Source organism: Orycteropus afer, unplaced genomic scaffold (assembly GCF_000298275.1).
Source record: "Orycteropus afer afer isolate SDZICR_OR568_19922 unplaced genomic scaffold, OryAfe1.0 scaffold00014, whole genome shotgun sequence".
Taxonomy (NCBI): domain Eukaryota; kingdom Metazoa; phylum Chordata; class Mammalia; order Tubulidentata; family Orycteropodidae; genus Orycteropus; species Orycteropus afer.
The window spans coordinates 4,767,062-4,780,037 of NW_006921601.1; the positions used below are offsets into that span (position 1 = coordinate 4,767,062).

Below are 12,976 nucleotides of genomic sequence, written 5' to 3' on the forward strand. Positions count from 1 at the left end.
ACAAAAATCTATACTTGCATAAAAATAAGAAAAAAAAGTATATATGATTATCAAACCCTATTATTCAAGAAGTTTTCTGAACATTCTAGGTTAGACATTTCAGATAAAGGAACTATGGGGGCTTCTAATAGTACTCATATTGGCCTCAAGCCTGAAATTTCAGCCTTAGTTAAAAGACATCATTTGATTGGAAAGATGTTCCATGGCTGAATTTACTAGCTTAGCACATAAGCTTGTTCAAACCTTAGAAACAAAGCAGGCTGCTAAAGCTAACGAATTTATGGCCCTTCAATTACAGCAGTTACAGGAGCCTACCCAGAAAATAAATTTTAAACCCGTCAATGAACCTAAAATTGGTCTCTTTCGTTATATTAAAAACATGGCCACTGGAAAACTCAGTATTTGAACTTGAAAAATAAACAGAAGTCTTCTACCTCAACTGCCTTTCCACCCTGATTCAGAATGGAGGGGCTCCAGGGACAAAACAGGGACTTTTCTGTGTGGCTTTAAACCCTCAAGGAGAAACAACTATGCACATTAATGGAGAACCTTACCAATTTTTAATCAATTCCAGGATCTACCCTACCTTCAATTAACTCTATGTGTTTACAAATGCCCCTGCCACAGAGTAAAAATATTCCAAAAATAGTGGGGGTTACTCTCATTGGGAAAAAAAAAAAACTCACTGCCATTGAGTCAGATCCAACTCAGTGACCCCTCCTTGGGTTGCCGAGGCAATATCACTATGGAAGTAGATTGCCCAACCTTCCTTCTGAGGAATGGTTTGAACCACCAACCTTCTGGTTATCAGTCAAATGCCAACAAATATTAGCTCTTCTCAACCTGTGCAAACATTTCTTGGCCCCATTGAAGGTTTGCATTCTTTTCTGCTTAGACCTGACAGTCCTGTTAATGTAATAGGAAAGGCTATATTATCTAAATAGAATTACCATTTGCAATTTAATGAAAAGGGGGAAATATTAATTTTGCCTATAGTCATAACTTAGCGATAGATAACATTCAAAAAGAAGAGACTCTGTCACGTGCAAGCCATTACTGTGCCCTTTCAAAATTCTGACTGCTCAGACTTCCTGCCCTGTGAAGTTATTTCTCCAATACCTGAGATTTTATGGGCCACAACATCCACAGACATTAGCCAAATGTTGTTCACTGGATATACTAAAAGTCAAAAGACATATCTAAACTTCTGCCCCAAATTCCTCAATACCTACTTAAATGAGAACCAAAGGGAAGACTAACTCCTATAATCCAGGGTTTTCTTTCTAAAGGGTTAATCATCCTGTGAACTAGCCCTTGCAATATTCCTGTCTTTCCAATTAGGAAGCTAAATAGTAGAGGTTGGATATTTGTTCAGGATTTGCATGCAATTAACTGCACTGTCATTCTTAGATTTCCAGTTGTCCCTAACCCACATGTTACTTTCCAGTGTCCCCCTTGATGCAACAAGCTTTACTGTGGTAGACCTTTGTTGTGCTTTTTTAGTATTCCAATAGACCCTGAAAGCCAATATTTATTTGCCTTTACTTGGGACAACTAACAACTCACTTGGATTGTCATGTCTCAAGGTTTTATAGAGTCTCCAATGTATTTTTCTTACATTTTGCATGAAGATTTGTAATCTTTACAATTTTCCAATGAATCTACCTTGTTATGGTATGTTGATGACTTCCAGGCAAGACTACCTAGAGGACAGCATCATGTTAAAACACTGACTGCTGGTGGACATGAAGTTTTTGGAGAAAAGGTGCAATCAGCTCAGCCTTCAGTCAAATAAGTGGGTCATATAATCTCTGCAGAAGGCATTTCTGTTGAACCCAAGAGAAAAGAAGCTATTTCAGCTTTCCCTTTACCTAAAACAAAGCAACAAGTGGACTTTTTGGGCACTGTGGCTATTACAGAGCTCAGGTTCCTAACTTTTTTCTCATGGCTCATATTTAAAGAGCTCTGAGCTCAACTCATTCTATCTTACCCCATAAGATAACAAAATTAAAAGAAGCTTTGACTAATACACCCACTTTAGAGTTCCCCATTATTTATAATTCTCTTTACTTGTACATGAAGTTTCTGGTAATGCATTAGGTGTTCTTACACAGATTAGATTTTATTCAGCTTCTACCTTTGAATAGCCATAGATATGTCTTAGTGATGATTTGTAGATTTTCACATTGGGTAGAGGCTTTCCCCTGCCAGCATGTCATTCCTTCCTTTGTAGCAAAGAGATTCTTTGAAAACATAATACCCACTTGGGGAGCACCGAATAGTATTTGCAGTGATCAGGGGACCCATTTTACTGGACAAGTAATTCAAGAATTATGCAGAATCTTCCCCATATACTAGAGATTATATGGTTTTTACCATTTCCAGTCCTCTGGACTTGTAGAAAGAACAACTGGTGTAATAAAAGCTCAGCTTGCTAAGCTTTCTGAATCCTTGGGTTTGTCCTGGACTAACATTTTCCCTTTAGTCCTTTTAAATTTAAGAAGCACTCTTTTTGGATCTCATAAACTCACTCCTTGTGAAGCAATTACTGGAAGGCTTATAATCCTTCCTTACATTGCCTCTACCTACTTTAACTTAGTACAACCTGAACTATTAAAATAATGCAATACTCTAAACCTAAACCAAAGACCAAACCCACTCCCATCAAGTCAAATCTGACTCTCAGCAATCCTATAAGATAGAGAACTGTCCCATAGGGTTTCCAAGGCTGTATACCTTACAGAAGTAGACTGCCTCATCTTTCTCCCACAGAGTGGCTGGTGGGTTTGAAATGTTGACTTTTTCATTAGCAGCCTGATGCTTTAACACAGTACCAACAGAATCCAATACTCTAAGGAACATTTTTACAAATTAAAGATTTAAGGAGTAAAAACCTGTCCTCCTTTATTTAATATTAGTCCAGGAAACTATGCTTACTGGAAAAGATATCAATTAAAAGATTCTTTGGAACTGCACTCAATGGGGCTTTATCTAGTTACTGTAATTCTTGTACAGTGAAACTAGAAGGAATTAACCCTTGGATTCACTTATCACAGTTAAAGAAAGATATAGCACTGATCTGGACTTGTCAGCCAATGGGAGATTTGAAACTCAGGCTGAAAGGCCCAGCAATCAGAAGCCAGCAACTTCAGAAGCAGGTAGCTGATTTCGAGATGTAGGAATGAGATTCCATGCAAGCTGCTAATATTTTTTAACTCTGTCTCCTACCTAAGGGAGCTCTGGTGGCATAGTGCCTAGGGCATTTGACCGCTAACCAGAAGGTTGGTGGTTCAAAGCCACCAGCTGCTCTGCATAAGGAAGATGAGACAATCTACTTCCGTAAAGATTTGCCACCTCGGAAACCCAATGGGGGTTGCTATGGGTCAGAATCAACTTGATGGCAGTGAGTTTGGTTTGGTTTCCTAACTGCTAGTATTCTAATATGTTTGACTGCTTCTGCACATGAAGAATTATTTCTTAATGACTTCAGAAACAACTGAATACCTTTAACTCCGACATAGTAAGTTGCACCTGTATTGAAATTGTTGCACAATGTTTAATAATTATAGCCTTTGAAACAAGTTTTACTTTACCAATTTAGGCTCATCTTGTAGCATAATACCTTATAATCTCTAACTAACCAATTCTCCATTATGAAAATTTTAATACACATTCATTCTCTTTATGTTTATTATAACCACCTACTGATGCTTGGAATGAAAATGGTTTTATCAGATAAACTCAATTAGTAGCCAGTGCCAGCAATTTAAGGGAATATTGAGTGTGTCACTCTTCCCCTCAGTCTACACAGGACCAAACTGATCCAATTGCTGTGCCAGTCTTAGATTATAAATTCACACCTAATTTTGCTATTGATTTTGAAAACGCATTTAAGCTATTCACATCAAATCATGGCTACCTCCAGAATTACCCACTATCAATCAGCTTCCTATTTCAATAATACTCATGCCTGGTTAGAATATTTTATTCATTCCGTACCTTATAACCTTTCTGTTAATGATGCTCAATATAGTTCCACAGTAGCAGATCACAGTTTCAAAAAAGATCAAAATCTCCCAGTTTTTGCTCAACTGGGATCCCCTAGAATTTGGAGAATTATCCATTTGTGATGATTCATTAACTCCAGACTGGCTTGGGAGAGTCCATCAGTCTATTCCATACCCTAATATTTACACCGGGGAATGTCTTTTTATGTGGAGGATAAGCTTACATGGAAAAAGAGTCCAAAGATTCATCCTATACTTGGGTCTGGCCGTGTTTTGATGATTGGAATATGTTAGGCTAATGCACTTTAAGTACTGTTGGGGTTCCTATAGGTATACATTCACACAATGACAGCTTACTAGGGAACAGTGACTTGAAATTATCATCCCTACAGAAAAGAGCTCTTGCCCTCTCAGATAATCCCACTGCTGATAGGCTTGGGAAGGGCTGGTCATTTCTTTAAGCATTTTTTTCCATTTATGGCATAATACAATTAGAAAAATCTATTCATAAGCTATCTGCCACTGTAGCCCAAATTGCTGATAATGTTGCTGATGGAAAGGCACCTCAACAGAAGTCCTTCAAATCCCTTGCTAAAATTATTTTACATAATAGAATAGCCCTTGATTTCCTCCTTGCTCAACAAGGAGGAGTTTGTGCTTTGCTAATACCTCTTGCTGTTCACAGATACACACCTCTGGAGAAGTAGAAGAGGACATTACTAAAATATATCAGAAAACTTCCTGGTTACACACCATTCTCCTCATGACCATAACTTCCTTTTTTGGTATTTTCATTAAATTATCCCAAAGTATAGGATGTGGAATAAGCTCTTTTCTACTAGCCTGCCTACTCTTTTTAATCATGGCATTGTTATTGTAACTCACTGCCATCAAGTTGATTTCAACTCACAGCAACCTCCTTGGGTTTCCAAGGCTGTAAATTTTCACAGAAGCAGACTTTCTTCTGCAGAACAGCTCATGGGTTTGAACCATTGACCTTTTACTTAGCAGTCAAATGCCTTAAACACTACAGTACCAGAGCTCTTTACTGTTACTATACCAAACTAAACTCACTGCCATTAAGTCAATTTGACTCATAGCAACCCCTTCTTGGGTTTCCGAGGCAGTATCTCTACAGAAGTAGATTGCCTGATCTCCGTTCTGAGGAGTGGCTCGTGTGTTTGAATCTCCAGCCTTCTGGTTAGCAGTCAAATGCCTTAGGCACTACACTACCAGAGCTTATTAGATGTATTATGCACTGTGTTTCTCATTGCCACAGCCAACTCTCGAGGCATTTAGCCATGCAATGAATCATGTATTTGGAAGAAACTGATTTTGCTAAGGAATGTGTAGTCATGGGATCAGACCTTTTTGGAATGCCAACTTGATCCTCTAATATGGGCCTATTTGCAACACCCTCCCCAATGAGAACCAACTCACCCTGAAAATGAGGCTCAAAGCTATAGCAAGGTAACACCAGATGATGCCTGACCACTTCTAATAATGGAGCTGGTGTCTGTGGTCTTAAAAGCTCAAATAGAGTAGCAACCTTGAAATATTAATTCCTTGCAAAAGATGGAAAACTCCTTTGTGAGTGATTTGCACCCTCTAGCAGTGGCTTGATCAAAAGGGGGGAATAAGTGAACCCAAAAACCAAGGCACTTGGCCTAACTAAAATGGCTTCTCCAGATCAAAACTGAACTCCATTTGAATGAAACTGCAGGTTGGCCTAAAAACCCTAATCCTGTTGCTCCAAAGAGACAATTCAGCTTCTTGTAAAAGTTTAACTGCTTGTAACCTAAAAGGAGCAAGGGTCAAGATTTTAGCTTGTGCAAAGAATTGTTGTTAAAAGATCTTTGTCGAGAGCATTTGCATGGCTTGCTCCAAGAAGAATGCCTTGGTCAACATATTTCTGGAGGTTAAAATAGAAATAATAATGTTAAGCAGAACTGTAGTTTCACAACTCCCTTGTAACATTTTTTATCTTGTAACTCCCTGTGCCTGTGAGCATGTAGGCTTTTGTTTACATCAACTGATAATAACTTCTCTCTCCTCTTCCAATTTGGAACACTGTAGTACCTGTCTGGGTTCTGGTATCTCCAGATGTGCAAATGTTTCTACCTTTCAACAAAACTCTGATTTTACCTCTAACAGAACATGACTCATGCTTCACTACAACAAATGTATTGAACAGAAGTAAAAATTAATTTGATGCCAGCTCACTCAGAAAAATAAAGGATCCTGAAGAGTAAAACTGAACTATGTGAGAGACTTTTTGATTAGGGAAAATTTACTTTAAAATGCTTTCAAAGTGATTTTTTCAGTGCTTGTAGATGCAGCATATGCAAAGCACAGGGAGACGTCTTGACTTCAGGTTGCCTGAGTTTTCTGGGTACTACAGGTTCCCCAGGAATTTCTTGTCATTCCATGAAGTCTACAACCAGGGAAAGAGCAATGGGGCAGCTCCCCATACATGCCCGTTGGTCCTTTCTGCTCTTAAACTCCAACTGTGTCTCCAAAAGGCCACAGTTGGAGTTTAAGAGCTAAACGCATACTTTCTGGTCTGGATGGTTCAAGATTTCAGCTTCAGTTTGGCAAGGCTACATTTATAATGCTGGGTCCAGGTTCCATTTAGGAACATCTCCCCTTTCACCCTTTCCCCAGCCCCAAGTGACAACCCAGATGCATCTTTTCTTTTTTCTGAAAAAGCTCAATTTAGGCTTTTGGCTCTTCATTTTACTGTTATGTGGCAGGGAGCGGCAACTAGAGAAAAAACTGCTTGGGTCAGGAATGATCAGAACTGACAAAGAAAGGGTCTGGATCACTTTGGGTCTCACCAGGGAACAGAGGGTACACTCATACGGTGTATTTGAGAATTGAACAATGGGACAATTTACAAAGATTGACAATGGGAAATTCACAAAGATTCTGCACCCTTGGGCAAGAGCCCCTGGTCTTGGTTTGAAGGAGAAGAGAGGATTGCCTGGCAGGAACTGTGGCCTGAAGATGGAGAATGGGGTAATTCCCAGCGGCCCAGCATCTGGCCTTACTCTCTCACCTTCTTATTTTCTGTTGGTGCCTCCCATGGATTGAATCCAAACAAATCCAGAAGCTAAAGGACCCTGTTAATGCAGTACCTAAAGGTCAGCCTCTCCTGGCAGAGAGGACAGAGCAGGCAAACAGTGGTTCTGAAGGGGCTGGTGGGAAACATCCAGCACAGGGTCATTTCCCAAAGGCTACAGCTTCTTGGTCTCCAGCCAAGTGCAGCCATTATAGGGCACCACTCCCCCAGCCAATTTCAAAGTGCTGCTTACTGCTGGGAAAGCATGTTTGAACAAAGCCTTTATTCTGTATTCCAGCAGCAGGACTAGAATTTGAAAAGCTTCATTTCAAGACTGGCTGCTTTTGATCTGTCTAACCCAGAACTTACATTTTTGAGTCAAATAGAATTATTTAAACAAAACACTTCAGTGATAAGCACAAAATGTTTTGATTTTCTTTTTCTTTACTTTTTTTTTTTTTTTTTAAAATCCTTCCCCTCCCAACACCATACAATATTCCTTCTCAAAATGTAAGGACTATTATGTAGTCAACTCTTAAAATAACAGCTCTCTCAGCTTCCACTTCCCAGGTCATTGTTTCTCCACCTGTGTCTTTACCTAGGCTTGTCTGTATACAGGCCATGTGAGGGGTAATTTTACCTCAGACTGAGCTGGAGCAATCGACTATTCCATGAGCAAGGATCCCTCCTCCGACTCCTGCTTCCAGGTTTGACACAGCCATGTTTTTGGCCTTACTATCAGTTTTATTAATTATACTTTATTTTTATTGTCCCCCATCCTCACCCTGCCTGCCTGCCTTTCTTCTAGGATTTAAACCCTTAATTTCATCTTCTATTGTCCTCACCTGATACCTGATGTCTATCCCAACCTCCCATCTGCATTTATCTCTCTCTCTTTTTTTAAATTGCATTTCTCTCTTTATCTGTTACTGAAGTCAGAATATTGATCAGTATCTATATTCCCTAGAAATAACACCTGCTCTGTAGTCTCCTAGACAGAATGTGTCTCTCTGGGTCACAGCAAAGTCTAGCTCTCCACGCTATGGAGCACAGGAAGTGTCAAGGTGATTGCAAATAATGCTTTGGAGTTGGTCAACTGGCCACCGAAAGCCAACCTGAAATGGAAGAGCTACTTTTTCACAACCATGAAAGCAAATGGAGAAAGGAAGACCCTCTGTCTCCAAATATTAAAGACATACAACAGATGACAAATAAATCCCAGATATGGTGTAGTCCAAGTGTGTTTCACACAATGAAATAACAAATGGAAAAATATGGAAATTCTCTCTAGAAAGAGTGAGCTAAGTTTCTGTCAAAATGATTCTAATCAAATTAAAAAGTCTAAATTCAGGAACACTGGTAAAATGTATCTTAGCGTAGGAAGGACAGTTGGTCTTGCCTGGTGCTGTGGAAGTAAAGGATGCAGATACACTAAACCATCATAAAATGACTTCATTTTTAAGTTCTGAATCTTTGCTCAAGCTTACTGAGAAGAATCACTAATTCAGAACAGAAGAGAAATAGAGTGTTTGGGTAGTATTCAACTTAACAACAGAATTTTCCAATCCTGACAGATGACATCATTGTGAAAAGTAAGAGCATTTTGAATGTAGGGAATATCTCATTTTCAGATCTAGGGAGCGGGCACAATCAATGCCACCAGTTCAGTTAGTTTTTCTGCAAGAAAAGCAGTAGCCAATTCTCTCTCATGTACCAGGTTCCGCCTCTAGGGCACTCCCCTGCAGCTCTCGCAGCTGCCTCTGGGAGGACTGTCAAAGAAGGCGATACTATCATCTATCTCCTCAGCTGATGAGGCCAGGCTTCTCAACAGGCAAGCAGAACACATTCCTCAAGGACAGGCTCAGTAAATCCTGAGAGAATCCTTAATGCTCAGGAGATGGCCTGCAGACTGTGGAATAACCCTATGGGGCTGGAAGTAATAATCAGGAACAAAGAAAAAAAAAAAATCTTACTGCCCTCAAGTTGGTTTCTACTTATAGCAACTCCTCCTTGGGTTTCCAAGGCAGTATCTCTAAAGAAGTAGACTGCCCAATCTTCCTTAAGACTTTGAAAAAGTGTTGCCAACTCCAGTTGTAAAATAAACAATCTAGATGTGCTGTGGCTAGAAGGTTTCCCAAAACAGAAGGTACACTGAAAGGCAAACTACTCAGCCAGTATTAACACACAGTAGTATCTTTGACCCATTCAGAATCACAATAATCTCTCCTAAATTAACTGCAAGTAAAGAAGCACTTCTATTACCTTTAGCCTTTAGTGAATTTATATCCGACTTGTACATGCTCAGCTGGCCAAGTGTGGGTAATTTTGGAGGCCTGACAGTTCTATGGGAGTTTGGAATAAAATTAGGTTACTCACTGCTGTCGAGTCGGATTCGACTCATAGCAACCCCTCCTTGGGTTTCTGAGGCGGTATCACCACAGAAGTAGACTGTCCAACCTTCTTCCCGAGGAGTGGCTACTTTATAAAAGATAAAGCTACTGAAAAATATTTCTTTAGAATTTGTTTGTGAGGTCAACAGAGCATCTATTCACCCAGTTTGACCTCAAATGACAAACTATTCACCCAGGTGGAAAAGAAAATACCTTTAATACTCAGAGTAATGATGTATTTCCCCCTGTATCCAGTCTTATGGCCTTCCCCAAAGATGTGCACCTACCTTTACAGCAGCAGACCAAGTTCATAATAAGGCTTTAGAGACCATATTATATTTACCTCTTCACATAAAAATTAACTTGCATGAGCAACATCTGTCTTTTACTGATTCAGTCAATACATTGGGAATTGAGCAGCAAGTTAATATCAAGTAATTACAAAATCTCCTATTTTCACACTTTTAAAATAAGTTGTCTAAAGTAACCCATAGCTACCTAAAATCACAAGAACATATGTGAATGACAGAACTACTTCTGCTATAATGCCTATGGCAAGTTTATTAGCAATTTCCTAACAAAGTCTTCTAGTGCAAAGTGCACATAATTATTTGGAACCTCCATTACCATATTTGGCCTCTCATATTCCCCTATAAATAGCTGTGACTAAGCATAAGAATGTGAAGTGAAACTGAGCTAGTATGCCCCAAAGCCTTCCCAACTGGCACTGCTGCCTTGAGAGCTATGCCCATCTAAACAGCCCTTGCAGACAACTTGAGCTGATTTCTGCTGAAGCCCACCATCAAGTCTATTGATGGCTCCTTTAACACCATATGTGGTTCGTGCTGCTTTGAGATAACCAGCTTCAATTCTAAACTGTGACCACATGACAGGGCTCAGTGGAGCTAAAACGCTAAGAACTCAGCATAGTCCTATCCCCCCCGCCCCCCCCGCCTTAATCTTCTCATTTTAGCACTAGAAAGAGTAGCCTTGTTCTTGTACTGTTCTGCGTGGGAAGAAATCTTAGAGTTTCTTTTTGGTTCTAGGCAGGCCAATGGATTTCGTAGTGAACTTGGTTGATACTGCTTGGCTTGAAGTTACAGAGGCTTTCTCTACTTCTGCCTTGAGTCCAACTGGAGAAAGTTTCCTAGATGTGGTACCAGAAGAGCCCATGTTCAAACTGTCCATATTTTCTTTCTTACTGGTCCTAGGAAATATCTTTTCACAATCAGTGAGCTAGAAATAAAAGAGAAGGCCTGGATGAATTTTCAGACACAAAGCAACAAGAAGAAAGAAACTACAAAGTTGTGCAGGATTTGCAAAGTTAGGACCTTCTCCAGATATGAGACATAAACCAGTTACATTATAAAACTGTTATTAGATGCCAAAGAAAGTTCCTTTAGTACACTCAAAAATTGTTTAGTGTTTGATGTAGGGCAAACTCTTTAGGCTCAATTTCACCTCTTCTGCCTTATACAAGGAAAGTAAATGTCTGGCAACATTTGCACAGGAATGTCCACTTGGACTTAATTGTACTCACCTCATTTCATCTTTACAGACTTCCAGATAAGCTTTGACATTTATACAATTAACCCTGACAACTACAGCATGATCATTCTTTCCAACCTGGGTACAAAGTTGTTACATAGAACCCACCCCGTACATTCTCACCATTGTCCTTGCATTAATTCTGGGGCCTGGCTGGCTTCTAATCCCAGCCATGCCACTTGGGGGGCAGGTCTGCAGACCTCTTAGACTCTTGGATTCCTCATTGTTAAACAGGGGAAATAGTATGTGCACTGTTTACTCCATAAGTTTATTACAAGAAGAAAGGTACTAGCCATAAATGTACTCTGTGAGCTTTAATGCATAAAACAAGGTAAAGGGATTTTAACAGAGAACTGGAACTTCTCAGGTCACCTTACCCCAAGGTAGAAGAAATGGACCCTTAACCCTAGTATTGTGAGGGAAGCTGAGCTGACTTTGACCTTAGACCCATTTAAAAAGTGATTATTTGTAATTAAATGAAGCTGAGCATAGGGTTCTAAAAAAGCAGAGAATATCTCAGGAGAACTACATAAGCAGAGCAGGAGCCAAGACACGAGAGTACAGATTCAACAAGCTCTCATTTAGCAGGAAGATCTGTGAACAGCCTCAAAAGTTTAATACTCTGGTTACCTTAGAGTTATGAAACACATTGGTTAACAGTTTTCAAAGAATGTTAAAGGATTACATGTAACACTAAACAAATAAACATGGTGTTCCTTTGATCATTCAAGTGCTTGTTGATAAAAGTGACCATATTTTAGGATCTTAGGAACCCAGGCAGCGCAGTGGTTAAAGCGCTTGACCGCTAATCAAAAGGTCTAGTGGTTTGAACTCACCAGTCACTCTGTAGGAGAAAGACGTAGCAATCTGCTTCCATAAAGATTTACAGCCTTGGAAACCTGTGGGGCAGTTCTACTCTGTCCTTTAGGGTCATTGAGTCCGAATCAACTCCACAGCAGTGGGTTTGAGTTTGGTTTTGGAGTAGGAACTGAGTATATATTTGTTCAATGAATAAATGACTCCCCAGGACTGCAGCAAAACTTCAGGTCACTTAGACTTTGTGGTACTTGTGTTACAAGAGAGAGTTTACCTGATGTTTGCTTATTGTAGACAGTCCTTAAATACATGCCTCTTCAGAACATCACTAATGTCTGAATTAATAACATTGAATGCTAATTCTTGAGCTGGTAATGTTTAAAAACCATTTTGTACACTGAAAAATCTATTTGTATAAATTTTGAAATGTAGAAAGCTTCTCTTTAGATTCCCCACCCCCCAGGGAAATTTCTGGGTTGCTTCACTGGGTATTCCTTCAAGAAGTAGAAACTATTCACAATTCTTTAGCATTCAGTAATATAGCTCTACATTATCTCATTGAAGTCTCCTTTTATGTTCAGCTGTTGTTGTTGTTATTTGCCATCGAGTCGGCCTCGACTCCTAGCGACCCCTCCTTGGGTTTCCGAGGCAGTTATCACTACGGAAGTAGGATTGCCCAACCTTCCTTCTGAGGAGTGGCTGGTGGGTTTGAACTGCCAGCCTCCTGGTTAGCAGTCAAGTGCCTTAGGCACTATGCTACCAGAGCTCCTTATGTTCAGCTAGAGGGTGAGAATACTAAACTCCTGAGGTTCTATCTAGTACCTCACTGAGGATAAGTTGCTTTGTTTGGTACAGTACTGAATTTCTAAGACATGAAACCTCTCTTGGAAATTTCAATTCATAAAAATTCAGTTCACTTGAACTAAACAAATGAACTCCTTAAGAAAGATGAGGGAAGAGAAGAAATTAAAAAATAAAATTAAAAACTTCCTTGAATCAAGCTATAATGAAAACACAACATACCAAAATCTTTGGGACACAGCAAACGCAGTGATCAGAGGCCCATTTATAGCAATAAATGCACACATCAAAAAAGAACAAAGAGCCTAAATCAACACTTTAAACCAACATCTCCAACAATTAGAAAAAGAACA

At 39.6% G+C, this 12,976-nt stretch overlaps 1 protein-coding gene across 1 annotated transcript in view; it reads right to left on the bottom strand.

The window, feature by feature from the left end:
* Positions 1-10,481: 10,481 nt before the first annotated feature.
* STK33 (serine/threonine kinase 33) overlaps positions 10,482-12,976 on the bottom strand; it is a 101,340-nt gene continuing 98,845 nt past the window's right edge. The window contains exon 12 of the mRNA XM_042782898.1: positions 10,482-10,694. Within this exon, the coding sequence (XP_042638832.1) occupies positions 10,482-10,694 (213 nt within the window). The remainder of the gene's footprint in view (positions 10,695-12,976) is intronic.